Here is a 15,296-nt window from a genome sequence, read left to right on the forward strand (position 1 = left end):
CCTACACAAGATCTCTCAATGAGAGCACACCGACATCTTGCTAAGGTGACCTCCTTCAACTTGCGCTCTCTTGCTATACCCGTGGAACTTCATCTACTCTTTGAGTGTTGCGTTGCTTGTCTTGTGCTATTGATAGGGTTCATGATAAGTGATGCCACATTCAAGAGTTGTTGCCATCTCCCACCTCTACCCGTTCATGATGACTTATCGTCGAGGACGACTCTTTTTCAAGTGGGGGGAGATGATGCAGCCCGACCTTCGGTCTCCACCGCATCATGTGCGTCAATGCCGACACGTCACGCAAAGGTGAATCTTCTCCTTTATGCGTGCCTACAATTGTCTCTCATGAATGGTATGCTACCTCATCCTCCTTCATATGACCATGATAGGAACACATCGCCAAGTACGGAGGAAGTGGATGACACCATGGAGGCTCGAGGACTCAAGGCCGAGGTCACGGAGGCATGGAAGAGAAGAAGGAAGAAGAGCGCCCGAGGTCGCCAAGAAGAGACGGCGCATGAAGCATGATCTGCTCGGATTATCCGCCCCACTAAGGCCGGACAATCCGCCCCCTATGCGTCCAAGTCAATTCGGGCCAAGTCCCATGTACCCCCTTGTATGCCTAAACTACCCCTCCTTAGTGGCTCCCTATATATAGGCTCCCACCTCCCCCTTCATTAGGTAAGAGTTGATGAACTAGAATTTGGCTCATGCCTCCACCATACCTTTGGGATTAGGGAAACCCCCTCCTTAGATTTACCCAAATCTATTGTACAAGGCACTCCTTATATGATTAGTCTCTCACACTCGTGATTCTACCACCGGTCTCTCACTCGTGTGATTCTACCGATCGTATACCGATCTTCCTCTCGGGGATTCTACCGCGTGTCTTTCTCTTGAGAGATTCTATCGGGATAGTGGTTCGGGCTATCGGGAGTAAACCGAATTGTATCGGATTGGTGTGCGTTTGCGTGTGTTCATCGTGTTCATCGCCGTGTTCTTCCTGTTCTTCCTCTCCCCCGCCTTTCCCTCGGTCAATTCGTGAGATCGGGCAACCCACGTGGCCTTAGGCCGCATCAAAATGTTACATGCCTGAATGGTTGAATGGATAGATACAATGAGCTATAAAAACGTGTGATGTATATAATTAGCCGCATGAATAAATTCGTGCCTGGTGATTGCCGGCAATGCAATAACGGGAGCAAGTATGATAGGCGGTGATGCCATGACTCTTCTATTGTTGCTCAGGTTATATGTGATAACCATGGTTTGGCGAGGCTGGATCTGATTTTTAACATGGCCGCATGTGTACAATATATAGGTACCAGAACTATGGCCACAGGCGGGAAGCCAAAAATATATTGTTTAGGCTTTGGCGGTAATACTACTCTTTTTCCTGATACCAAAAAGAAAGAAAGCAAATCGTTAGAGAGAATAGCATCTTAAAAAATCAGGACATTCCTTCCGAGGGATAAATAATAATGGCAATTAATATTTTTGTTTGTATGACGAAATCAATAAATATTATGTGCGAGATACCTGCCTTTCTATGATCCCATCAGCGTGAGGAAATTATTAACGCCAAATATGAAATTAATTTTGGTGACATTTGTTTGGCTAAGTTGCCATTAATATGTGGGAGATCCATATCTTTATATGATATTTGTTTGGCTAAGTTCCGAATAACAGCGTGCTGACGTACGAGAGCTATCTGCTTGAAAAATATCATGAATACCAAATATTAGATTTGTATGACCGACAAGTCCCAAATATTTACATGACGTTATCAGTTAGAGAAATAACAGGAACAGTAATATTTATTTTGTTTGGGCGTCATTTCTTTTATAAATTTCTAAAATATATTGTGTGATACTTTTGTCCTTCACGGACACAATCATCAACAGGAGAAAAATCGGGAACAGTAAATAACAAATGATTTGGGTGACAATTATTTTGTCAAGATTCATATAATTCAGTGACATGAGAAATACGTCCTCTACTGGAGTAGTCTTTTAGTTTTCCAAAGTCTGTATTGTTGGACGTGGACTTAATTTTGTTTTCCTGTTTCATCTTGTTGATGTTTATTCTCATAAATTAACAGAACTTACTTCAGCTATTTTAATTGTATATTAAAAAATAATGAATGAATAATCAAAATGATACAAACTTCAATATCTGTAATAAAGATAAAGATTATACATAAAATGACAATCAGAGGAAAATAAACATCTCGGTTCACTGTACTGACATTTAAACTAAAACTTCATTATCAGAGAGAGACAATCACTCTAATTTTTATATTTATTATTATTTCGGACTTCCAAATCTCCTATGAATCATAAACAAAGCACTTCATTAGAATTCAGAAGTGAAGACTGTCAGCCATATCGGTCATGTAAACAGAAGAAAATTATTGGGGGTAAACTACCGAAGTGATGAGCAAGTGCAAATCCAAATACTATAAACCTGACCAAAATAACTTGTGTAGTCAAAATGATCTCTACCCAACACGATTGATTTAGAAGCAATACATACCTGAACGGGACAATGCGATGCTTAACTGTGAAAAATCAAGATAATAGTATCGTTGAGTTGTGGAGGTGCTTGCAGAGCAAGGCACGAATTGATCTGGGGCGGCTTAACTTTATAGGCGTTCGTCCATTAAATTTGAGATCTGATTGGCAATCCAAATCTCTTCAAACGTGGAAGGTTGAGATATCATACTGCAGTTACGTTATAAACTTTCCTTGCAAATCTTCTTGCAATAAAATCGTTTCTGCCAGCGTGCAATAAAAACCTTAGGAGGCTACCCTTGATCCGTGGCTAATTGATTGACCATAGATTGACCACGTAGTTAACATGTACTCATGTTCGATATTTTAGGGAGAGAGGGTGAGCTAATTGGAGTTAATGGCCTAAGTGCAAATGTTTACATGATTTTTTTTTTTGAAAGCCACACGTTTATTTAATAAGCTACCAGAAGCAAGAAAACTCGAATTTATATCTTCTTCAGCTCCCCTTGGTCCTCGATTATGGCAGCAGCTGCTGATCCATCTCTATATCTTGCCATACTTGCCGCGAGAAGGGTACAAACAAAACATGCATGTGCACCAGAAAATACAAACTGAACCAACACCTAGCCGCACATGCCCATCAGCAATGAATTGTAGATATCGCTGCCCCGGACACAGAAAATTCAGTTTTCATTGTTTCATGTTCTTCATAGACGAATGGCTAGCAGAATATTTCTATGCCAACTTGCATCAAGTACGATCATGCTCTACCTGAACGGCGGCGAGAAAAAGGGGAGTGATGGGAAGTGTGCTCCAACGAAGATATACCTGGAACGGCGGCGAGAAAAAGCGGAGACACAATTCATGTTTTTTTGCTTCAGTGATTGATCTGACAGTTGTACAAGGATGAGGATCGTGCAATGAAGGAAGGTGTCTTCCTAGAGCGTATCGTGATTGATTTGCTTCGCGGCAACATGACGACTTGCCTACTTATTTTGTACGTGAAGGAGAACCAAATCTAGAGCATAATTGATGTTACCATATTTTGATGTACGTGATATGTGATTGAGATATTCCGCCTGTGGATATTTGCTGATTGACTTGATTGACTTGATCGGATGAAGCGGAATAGGGACAATAGATTGGATGGCCAGGATCTTTTCAATGACGACCACCAAAGTGCGTTGAGTGTCAAACGACCAACTCTCATTTAATAGTAAAAATTTTGAGAGGTCCATCGGTGGCTGATTTTTATCCTCCAACCCTTTTAGATATATGACTAAGGATTTGGTAGCTAATATTGGATATGTCACAACTAGCTAGAGGCACAAACAAATGGTTAGGTTTCTAAACTTACGATCTAATTAAATTTTTGCATTGTATTCACTAAATTCTTTATTAGTTATTGCAGATTTGCATGTATAATTTGCGACGGCTAATATGAAACAAAGGAGTATAATAAACAAAATAATACAGTACTATGTGCAAAGCACGACGCTATCACCAAAGGTTGTGTCAGAGTCCACTTCAGTACAGGGAAGACTTTGTCACGTACATATAATAACATTATAAAATTGTAAAATCATTTTCAATATTCTTTTGATGGAAAAACATTTCCAATTCCCGCTCGTCTCCAATTCTCCGTGCGCTCCACCTTCTAGCTTCTCCAGGAAGGAATAGACTCTCCGCCCTTCTTCTCCCGGAAGAAACCCCAATAACCCACCCAAAATTCCTCAAAACCCAAACAAAAAATTTCATCCCCACACCTTCCATTCTCCTACAAATCCCTCTCTCACCGCAACGCGACCTGCTATCTAAGTATCTCTCCGCCGCCCCTCCGAAGTCCGAACCCTTGTACTAGAATCTTCCAGGAACCCCAAGGAGCCAGGCGGAGGGGGCAAGACGGGAAGGTGAGAGATGTCGGCGAAGCTGCGGGTGGAGGAGCTCCGCGCCGAGTTGCAGCGCCGCGGCCTCGACCCCTCCGGCACCAAGCCGGCACTCGTGAGTCGCATTCCCTTGTACAGTATTTTTTCCTCTCTGTAATCTCGCCTACTAGGCTAGCCGCGGCACGCCCCCCCTCAGTCTGCTCGCGTCACCTGGCCCCGGCGGTTCCTCTCCAGCATTTTCAGTCGAGCGCACGGTTTAGTTGCCCAAACGCGCGCACCATGTGCTCGTGCATATGCCAGCACGTGTTGCTCCTGTGCTGTTTATCTTTACTATGCTTAGTACAAACATCGTCACATATGGGGATTGCCCTTGCGACTTACTTCCGGCGATGCCTTCTCCACCAGGTGCGGAAGCTGGACGCTGCCATTCGTAAGGAAGAGAAGGAGCCGGCTCCTGCAGCCGAGATATGCAATGCGGATGGCATGGATGGTGTGGTCATGGATGGCGAAGCGGACGGCGACAGCAAAAGGAAGAGAAAAAGGCGTGCTGGAGCTGACAATGAGGAGGAAAATGGCGTGCCGTCGGACGCGGTAAAGGTAGAGAGCATGGGCTACCGCGAGCTGCAGGCTTTGGCCAAGGCACGAGGGCTCAATGCTAATGGGAGCAAGAAGGATGTTATGCAGAGGCTGCTCTCCACCCCTGCTACTTCTGTGCCAACTGTGGATGCTGGTGTTCAGGACAAGAAGGAAGCATCAGGAGGTTTGTTTATATGTAGTTTCTGTATATTGTTTATTGGAGGCTAGGATTTTGATTGTACCTGATTGAGGGCATGGGCCACAGATGTTACACTGGATGCGACACAGCTAGAGGGCATGGGCTACCGTGAGCTGCAGGCATTGGCCAGGGCACGGGGTCTCGTGGCTAATGGGACCAAGAAGGATGTTATTCAGAGGTTACTCTCGACCCCTGCTAATTCTGCGCCACTTGCTGATGGTGCTGTTCAGGACAAGAAGAAAGTTGCAAAAGGTTGGTTCATCTGAGTTTCTCATATTGGTTACTGGAGGGTGAGGTTTCAACTTTATCCACTCAACTGTTCTTTGGCTTGGCTGTTTACATATTTTGTTGGTGCAGGTGGTGTTGGGGACGTTGAGGAGGAGGTGAAAAAGGAGAAGATAGTCACAGCCACGAAGAAAGGTGCTGCAGTGCTGGACGAGCACATCCCTGACCACATAAAAGTGGCCTATCATGTACTGCAAGTGGTGCGTGAGTTCATTATTGACTATTTTTCCCTACATGTACTGCACCTTCGATGTGCATTTCAATTGTAACCATGTGTCACTGAATTCCTATACGGTAGGCATATTTGGCGAGTTTAGAGCAAAACATGATTCTTTTGTTGAACGATTGAACGTCAAACTTAGATAATTTGATCTCCTTGTTCAAACTAAATATTCTCATCAATATGGAGCCTGATGGATTACATCATGTCCACTTTGTCACTTTGTCTGTAAATATTCATAAATGTGATAGCATTTTGTGACACCCAAATGTATCACCAACTACAGATGCAAGTGGTCAAATATTAGGGAACCCTCTACCCTCTTTCCTTCAACAAAATGGACTAACTTTTCTGATGATATCATCATTTTGCAGAAGTTAGTTCATTTTTTTGCACTAAAGAGGGTAGAGGGTGCCCTAATATTGACCCACTTGTATCTTTATGTACCACCATAGCAGGCCTAACTCTACTACGTGTTTAGAGAATAGACCAATGAAAACTTACAATGGCATCCCTAATTGGTCATTTTAGTATTCACCGTGTACAGTACCTTTAAAGCTTCCTTATGGCCATCTCCTTACAATCGAATCCCAATATTTAACTACCTTAAAACTGATATGCTTTGATCTGAACAGTTATATGTTCCTTCTACTATTTTTCTTCTCATCTTTATGATATATATACATATTTTATTGCAGGGTAATGAGATTTATGATGCCACCATGAACCAGACTAATGTTGGAGATAACAACAATAAGTTCTATATCATTCAAGCTTTAGGTTTGTCCTGCAAGTTACTGTTGCTTACTTGCTCACCTTTTTTTCCCTTGAGAATGTCTTTATCCACTGCATTTTTAAGCGAGAATGTCTACTTCAATGAAATGTTGGACACTTCCTTTTTTTGCTTTCATCTACTTCAGTGCTATTTATTTTTGGAACATGTCACACAGAAATGCATTTTTCGCCTTATAAATAATGACAATATTCAATAAAAAAATTAACCAGTGCTTGTTAACTGTAGAATCTGACGCTGGCGGAAGCTTCCTGGTTTACAATAGATGGGGGAGAGTAGGGGCACGAGGTCAACAAAAGCTACATGGTCCCTTTTCAACACGAGATGAAGCAATATATGAGTTTGAAGGGAAGTTTGAGGATAAAACTAATAACGCTTGGTCCAACCGCAAGAATTTCAAGTTTTATGCAAAGAAATACGCTTGGCTTGAAATGGACTACGGTGAAGTTGACAAGGAAACAGTGAGTTTTGACTTAAGTTTCATTAGCAGTTTTTCACCTCTGTTGTTTTTAATCGTCTGGTATTCAATTTTAGACTCAGATTCAGAAGAAAGGTTCCATTGCCGATCAGATAAAAGCGACAAAGCTTGAAACTCGAACTGCACAATTCATATCCCTCATTTGCAATATAAGCATGATGAAGCAGCAAATGATGGAAATAGGTAAGTCACTTGATGATTTATGCCTTGTCAACTGACGAGAGCATCATAATATTCATCTATTTACAGTGAGCTACTTATCTATATCTATATGCTTGCATAGTGGTAACATTATCAGATGCAGCATAGTGCCAGAATCTTACTTGTTCCTTGTTTTCTTTTTTCTCTCCTTGTTTTGGTTTCTGTTTGTTCCTGTTGGGTTTCATATTTAGCCTACCCCATCTTGCTTGGGAAAAAGGCTTTGATGTTCATTTTTTTAATGCAATCTTCAATGATGTATCAACACCTTCATATGCTGATGTGTACCCATATCCGTGCAACTTCGGTTTCTATGATTCAGCAGTTATAACTATGGGAGTTATTTTTATGAAGAAATATGATCAGAAATAGTTAATGGCCAAATATGATCATCTGCTCAACTACCGGAGTTGAATTAGTTTGCTTGGACTTTTTTATGTTCTATATCGTTCTACAGGTTCTTTTATTACATGTATATTCCTGTTACTTAACCGTGTAGCATTTTCTGTTATACTAATTCATCTTGCCTATCCAACTAGGTTATAATGCTGATAAACTTCCTCTTGGAAAACTGAGCAAATCAACAATACTTAAGGTGAGTTATATTGATGCTTCTTTGTCAGGAAGTATGAATTCAGCATGGATATAAGATTACATTTTGAAGAAAACCACACATTAGTAACATGGACTCTAGAACTTCTGTTAGATGTTGATTTTATTGTCATATGCAGTAACAGTTTGGATCTTGGTTTAATTTTCCGTTATCCTGTCTTGTCTCTCTATTCTGATGATGAGTTTCATATCTTTCCATAGGGTTATGATGTTCTAAAGAGGATTTCCAGTGTTATTTCACGAGCAGACAGGAGACAGCTTGAACAATTGACTGGGTGAGTCTATACTTTTCTTTTTGCATTGCTTCAGTTTTTTTTTTGCATTGCTTGAGTTGTTTAAACCTTGTGTCATCATAGTCCTAAGACTTATGCAAAAAAAATTCTAAAATTAAATGTTAATCTAAAGAGTAAATCAAAAGTTAATGATATGTCTACTACATTAAATGTATGATGATTTCGGTAGTTAATTTCTTGCTAACTTAATAGGTGATCTCATATGGGTGGAAGGACGGCCACCAACTCGGATCTATATAAGAGTAAAGACAAAGATTTGACTGCAGCAACCATTTATAACAACTAAACATGCCAATTTCTTAGTGCAAGCTAGGTCATCTTTGAATAATAACAAATCATCAGGTTTCGATTCTTACTGAATGGTTTGCTCACTAGGATATGATTATAGGTTATGGTTGCCTTCCTATGTTGGAGTCTGAGATAGCAAAGATTTCTGTGGAAACATTTGCATGAATTGATGATAGTTATGAATGCATGACTTCTTTTTCCTATATTTGTAATTGACGTCCTTTAAAGGCTAGATGATTTGTGTTTATTGTGATGTTCTTACCTTTGGTGACAGGGAATTCTACACCGTGATTCCACATGACTTTGGTTTCAAGAAGATGCGTGAGTATCAACTTTCTAGATTAACTGAACTTACAGTCACCATTTCACAATTCAGCTATGATTTGTACCTTCTAGGAGTAAATCTGACCTTCTAAAAAGTTCATCTGACAGGTGAATACGTTATCGACACTCCTCAAAAATTAAAAGCTAAGCTGGAAATGGTAATACTACTATTTTGGGTTAATTTGAGCACTTAACTGTCTTGAAATGTTTAAATCTTATGCTAAACAAATAATTCTTTTCGAGCAAACTTTTAGAACAACGAATCTTTGGAATAGAGATTTTAGATTTATAGAGTGCAGCCTCCTTTGGTCCTTTCGAGTATACTAATGTTCTTATATGTATGCTATTTGTTATCTTCTAGACTCCATCAGATATACTGTCTATGGAAGAAAACTTACCTGCCATTCTTCTCAAAAAAGTTATCAGGGTTGTTTAAAATTTATGTTGATTGTAGTTTCACATTCAAATTGTTTCTCACAAATATATTATGCCCTCTATGAATTCCAGCTTTATCTCTAGTTCTGTACTACCCCTGTTTCTATAGAATCTTCTCAGTGCTGCCTCTGATGTTTTTTCATAGGTTGAAGCCCTTGGTGAGATTGAAATTGCAACTAAGCTTCTGGAGGATGGTTCAAGTGATGAGGTAGGATATTTTGCAAATTAATCGAATTGCAGAGATCGATATCCGCATTTATAAGTTCTTATCAATTGAACAGTCTCCATTTATCTTAGATTTTCAAGCTTGTGGTTCTTGTGCAAAATCTCCATTTTCAGCCTGTCTTGGATAATAATAACTGCAATATGAATTTCTACTTGTTGCTTAAACAAATTATCATTGTTTAAGTGACTAAAGCATTATTTGTACATGTTTATCCTTACACATGTTGCAACCTAACTTTAACATGTTTCACAATGTAGGAGGATCCACTGTATGCTCGATACAACCAACTTTGTTGTGACTTTACGCCTCTAGAAGTTCAATCTGAAGAGTACTCTATGGTAATAATTCTACCAAGAATCTCTATTTACATTTAGACATTCCATGTTGGTCGCTAGGTGTATAAAGGTAGCAACTGTCACTGTAACAACTTAAATGTAGAATTTTTTTTACATTTCCTTCGTTGAAAATGGCCGAGAGTATTTTATTAGCAGAGATCGAATTAGCACGTTGAATGACATTAGTTTTTGTTGTCCACTCCCTTTTAGTCCTTTACTCTTGCTAATGTTGATATTTGTCAAGTTCACTCTGATAATAGTTTGAGTTAACCACATTTGAAATTTTCTGCTGCCCAGATAAAAACATATTTGGCGAATACGCATGGGAAAACGCACTCAGGTTATACTATTGACGTATTGCAAATGTTTAAGGTGTCAAGACATGGCGAAACAGAGCGGTTTCAGAAGGTCAGTGGGTCTTCCTAATCTGCCGTGTGTAAGCATCGCAAAGAACTAGTACTATAAATGTCTGATTCTCAATATCTGTGCAGTATGCTAGTGCAGGAAATAGGATGCTTTTATGGCATGGTTCTCGTCTGTCCAACTGGGCTGGGATCTTTTCTCAGGGTAATATATCATGCTTTTTATTCACAAGTATAAGTATGGAAGATAAATTCACTCAGCTTTCTTCGTTTGTTTTATGAGTTATGACATACTATTTGCTCTTCCTGGAGTTCCTAGAAACAGCATTTAGGTTTTGTCACATGTATGGAAATACTAATTTACCTTCACATGCATGATTTGATGCTTGATTATCATTTAAATCCATTTGCCTGTGGAGCCTCCCTTCATGATCATCACCCTTGTTTAAAACCAAAACTGTTTGTTAGCATAATGAATGTCAGTTTTAAAACTAACATTGTTATTCCTCTCAGGTTTGAGAATTGCCCCTCCTGAAGCACCTGTTACTGGCTACATGTTTGGAAAAGGGGTTTATTTCGCTGATATGTTCTCCAAGAGTGCAAACTACTGCTATGCTTCAGAAACATCTAGATCTGGGGTGTTGCTTCTCTGTGAGGTCTGTTCGTTGTTGTCGCCTCCCAAGATATTACAATTTCAGCATACAATTTTGCGTGTTAGTGCAACCATTTGACTGACTGTGTTTTCTTCAGTGATTGTATTAATCACCTCGTCTTATCTGATTGAGCCATGGTCTCAAGAGCCCAACCATTTTTGTTTAAGTTATCTAAAATTATCCGTGTGTTGATAACTTACATTTCTCTGTGAGGTCTGCTTATAACATTCTCTTAACTTATATTTCTCAGGTTGCACTGGGCGATATGAATGAACTACTAACTGCAGATTACAATGCTAATGATCTGCCGAAGGGAAAACTAAGGTCAGTTACTGAAGCAAAATGCTTTTGATAAATTACAATACTAACCTGTTAATTCAAAAAGTTACACTAGTATTACATTATGCTGTAAAGTGCACATTCCTATCAACTGAAACCTCTTCAGAAGCTTTAATGTGTCTCTTTCTTAGAACATAATTATCAACATGATATATCATCTATTTCTATATGCTGTACTGATTTCTGACATAAATATTGCTGTCGCTACTTGATATGAGCATGAGAAACATCTGGTTGCAATTATTTTGATGCAGCACTAAAGGAGTTGGCCAGATGGCACCAAACATAGCGGAGTCAAAGATCACTGATGATGGTGTGGTTGTTCCACTAGGAAAACCCAAAGAGGAACCTTCAAAGAGGGTACGTTCACCTCGCAACCATGTAGAATACAGAAGCACTTTGATTAATTATGCACCGCCTCTCTGGTTGCAGGGTAGCTTGCTGTACAACGAGTACATTGTTTACAACATAGATCAGATAAGGATGCGGTACGTCCTCCATGTTTCCTTCAACTTCAAGAGACGGTAGACCAGTTTGGTGAGAACCTGGAAGCTGGAGCCAATGCTGTGATCATAACGTTTCCATCACAGCAACCACTTTTGGGGCCTTAAATCTTTTTCTGTGAGCAAAATGTGTAGGCCTTTCCTCCCATTTTAAGGCAGGGTTTCAGATTCTGATGGCTGATCCTGTGTGTGTATATAAAGGCAATCCAGTATCGAAATGAATGTTACTTCTCTAGATTAAAGACTTTCTGAAAATCAACTGTGACTTACTTTTTTTCAATCGCTTGCGGATGAGAAATTCCCTACGTTCTCTTAGTGAGGTTTGTGTGTATGCAGCCACCCGCGACAAGCGCTGTGAGCTATTCCCTTTGAAGATTCATAAGTCAGCTATTTTAAATTTTAAGCGGAAACTGAAGTGAAAACGGGACTGGTTTTTGGCGGAAAAGGATAAGTGGAAATACATAAAAAAAAGGAATTTCTATTTTCGTGCCCTCGGTTTCTTAGTTGTGCTGTTATTCCCAGCTCCTTAGTTTTTCCTCAGTTTTCCCCAAGACCTTGTCTGAAATCATCACAGGTGCTGTAACGGTCGGTTGCCCGATGGTTGACCGTTATCTTCTGACTAGTGGGGCCACGTAGAGCCCGCAAAGACACGTCAGACCATCCATCTTTGTTTGACCGTAAGCATCGCTGTATCCCTGACCAATGACCGTAAGCATCGCTATATCCCTGACCAAAACACGCACGAGTGGGGCTTCGGTATATCGAATGACAAGTGGACCATGGCGCTGATACAAGGGGCAATACACGGGTAGGAATAGATTTTTAAACGGAGCTCTACATCGATGGCACGGAGGAGATGGCCTGCGGGGTGCCGAGATGAGATCGACGTCCACAAAGAACTGCATGAGGCGAGACCAGACGCATTAGATAGATATGAACTAGACGCGTTTAACCATGCGAAGAAGAGAAGAAATGGTCGACGACATCGACGACTACCTCAAAACTTTGACTGACCGTGTCCGACACGAACGCGAGCAATGTAGAGAAAACTAGTGTCTCTCCTTTCTGGCGTGTATAGATGGGTGCTAGAAGAGTGTGGTCGCGAAGGGAAAGACCTCGCGGTGGTCTGTGGCGTCCAACATAGCGGGGCGGCGTGGCCGTGCCCACAACGGCGTGCATGCATGCTCGGCATTGGCATGAGCATGTACGTTCGGCATTGGCCTCGGCGGTATCTCTGGTGTGTCAGTGATCGAATGAGGGGACGGGATTGAGGGTGCATCCCGACGGTGACCTAGCAGTGGCGGCGAGCATAGCTGTTCTGACCATGCCGATATCGGCATCGGCAAAGTTTGGAGGCTGTGGTGCTCGAATCAAGGTTGGATTTGTTTCTTGCACGCCAAAAATGATTTGAAACAAGTTTCGTGTTGAAGGTTAGGTGACGAAAGTTTGTAACTAAGCCCAAAATTATACTAGCGCCATGGTGAGGTTCTTTTTGATAGAGCTATACGATTGGGCAAACTTTTTTGACACTTTTTAGATAGGGTTCCTTGTTGTTACACGTATGGCATCATGTATGGCAAATTTGGGGTCATTTGGAGATGTTCGAAAAAATCACTTTGCTTAAACGCATGCCGTTTCGTCTCACTAAAACCAGCTTTTCTAACAAGGTGATTTATTCTACCTTCTCTAAATGACCTCAAATTTCATACAGCTGATCTTCTATACATAAATAGATAGATTGTTTCATTTTTATATTTTTCTAACTTTTTATTTCCCTTTATAATACCCAATTGATTTTCAGGTCAAAACCTCGAAAAACAGCATCATGTATGGCATCATTTTCGCTCTAAATTTCAAATTTTGTGAAACTTTCCCTTTTAGATATTCCTTGTTGTTATAGATATGGCATAATGTATGCCAAATTTGGTTAGGTCTCACTGAAACCAGCTTTTGTAACAAGTTACCTTCTCTAAATGACCTCAAAAATCATACAGACGATCTTCTATACAAAGATAGGTAGATTGTTTCGTTTTTACATTTTTTTGAACTTTTATTTCCCTTTATAATACCCATTTGTTTTCAGGTCAAAACCTCGAAAGTTAACATAAGTAGATGGTGAACCCTTCCAAACTTCAAATACAGAGATAGATAGATTGGTTCGTTTATCATTTTTACCGTGAATAGTAATGGCTACAAGAAATCGGTGATTGTTTATCATTTTTTGCCTGAAAAGTAATGAATACAACAAATCGGTGATGGTTTATCATTTTTTCGTGAAAATTAATGGCTACAACAAATCGGTGATGGTTTATCATTTTTTGCGTGAAAATTAATGGCTACAACAAATCGGTGATGGTTTATCATTTTTTGCGTGAAAAGTAATGCCTAAAAGAGTTTATAATTTTTAGCGCGTGAAAATGAATACAGAAAACCGCCCTTTAGCATACTTAGAGAGTGGAAGGTAACCGCCGACAGAGAGAGAGAGGGGTTATCCTGCTCGTTAGATCATACGATCAACGGTCGGCGGACACGATCCGCGTGACATGAGCTAGACCAATCAGGGCAATGTTGCACGTGTGAGAGAATTTGTGGAGGGAGAGGGCAAAACTGAGTAGTATCAAGAAACCAAGGGCACCTATGTAATAAACAGACTAAGGGATTCAAATATGAGATTTAAAAAATGGAAAATGCGTGTTTTGTACAATGAAACCCATCTTGGCCTATCTCAAACTATTTGCAATACAAATATACATGAGCATGAGAATTGTGGCCTCATTTAGACAAAGTATGTTTTGGGGAAAGCTGTTTTGGGAAGGGCTTATTGTGGAAAACCATGCACCTTCATAGCTACTAGGTGATTTGAGAAGGCCTTTGAAAAGTGGAAATTTGTGGTAAAACTTGATTTATCTATGACTTAAACTAGCAATTTGTAGTAAAAACTCCATGAGTATGTGCCACTATTTTTCGGAATTTTTTGCACATTAAATGACTCATTTAACTAGTTAATCCCATTTGTTGACTGTCTGTTGACCAGCTACTTGAGGGTAAAACTGAGCATATTGCACTAGCCGATATTAGCACTCAAGGGGAAAACTGAGCACACAAAAAATGCTAGTATAATACTCGAGGTTATACGTGAGTATATCTAAATTTCCAGGGTTAGACTCGAGGACGCGTGTTGCGGTGCAGATATGGAAGACGTGCAATTGTTGACGCGTAGACGCGGGTCGCGGTGCAGAAGTCGAAGACGTGCAATCGTGGACGCGTGTCGCATTGCAGAAGTCCAAGACGTGCAGACGTGCAGCGGTGGACGCGTAGGACGTGGGTCGCATTAACCACCCCTCGCCTTTATAGACGCCTCCTCCCACTATCTCTGTCACTCTCACTCGCCTACGCAACACCGCCTCTCTCACGTCCCATCATCTTCTCCAACGCAAAAAACCCTCTCCCTCTCCTCTGCCGGCGAGATGGACAAGGAGAATGCCAATCCCATCATCCACGGCGCCGTCGGCTCCAAGCGCGAAGCCTCCCTCTTCGACGCCATCCCCTCAACGGACGTCGCCGCCTCCTCCGCCGGTGCATCGGAGGCTGCTGCCGCCGGTGGCAGTCAGATTCCGCCGGGATGGGACCCCTACGAGGAGGTGTCGTACGTCCCGCCCCCGAACCCCTACGACACCTCCATGGAGGACGCATGGAACGAGGTAACTACGGTTTGCTTCCTTTTTTGTTCCCCATTCCTTTGAACCCTATTTTTGCTGGTGTAGATGGATGTGTGGAT

At 40.9% G+C, this 15,296-nt stretch overlaps 1 protein-coding gene across 1 annotated transcript; it reads left to right on the top strand.

Annotated features, from left to right (window-relative positions):
- Positions 1–4,928: 4,928 nt before the first annotated feature.
- On the top strand, positions 4,929–11,667 carry LOC124655104 (poly [ADP-ribose] polymerase 2-like). Its single transcript, XM_047194065.1, has 18 exons — positions 4,929–5,159; positions 5,241–5,426; positions 5,532–5,659; positions 6,378–6,459; positions 6,701–6,933; positions 7,007–7,133; positions 7,688–7,743; positions 7,962–8,035; positions 8,616–8,662; positions 8,774–8,823; positions 9,246–9,308; positions 9,584–9,664; positions 9,959–10,069; positions 10,153–10,228; positions 10,537–10,679; positions 10,927–11,000; positions 11,270–11,375; positions 11,448–11,667. Exons 1-18 carry the CDS (start codon positions 5,006–5,008, stop codon positions 11,541–11,543), a joined length of 1,887 nt encoding a protein of 628 aa, XP_047050021.1. The 5' UTR covers positions 4,929–5,005; the 3' UTR covers positions 11,544–11,667.
- Positions 11,668–15,296: the final 3,629 nt, after the last annotated feature.

This window comes from Lolium rigidum, chromosome 5, assembly GCF_022539505.1.
Source record: "Lolium rigidum isolate FL_2022 chromosome 5, APGP_CSIRO_Lrig_0.1, whole genome shotgun sequence".
In the NCBI taxonomy this organism is placed as follows: Eukaryota; Viridiplantae; Streptophyta; class Magnoliopsida; order Poales; family Poaceae; genus Lolium; species Lolium rigidum.

Coding starts and splice junctions, on each gene's coding strand:
- LOC124655104 (XM_047194065.1), top strand. CDS start 5,006: ATGGGCTACCGCGAGCTGCAGGCTTTGGCCAAGGCACGAGGGCTCAAT. Junction 6,934..7,006: donor GTGAAGTTGACAAGGAAACA/GTGAGTTTTGAC, acceptor ATTCAATTTTAG/ACTCAGATTCAGAAGAAAGG. Junction 7,134..7,687: donor GCAGCAAATGATGGAAATAG/GTAAGTCACTTG, acceptor CTATCCAACTAG/GTTATAATGCTGATAAACTT.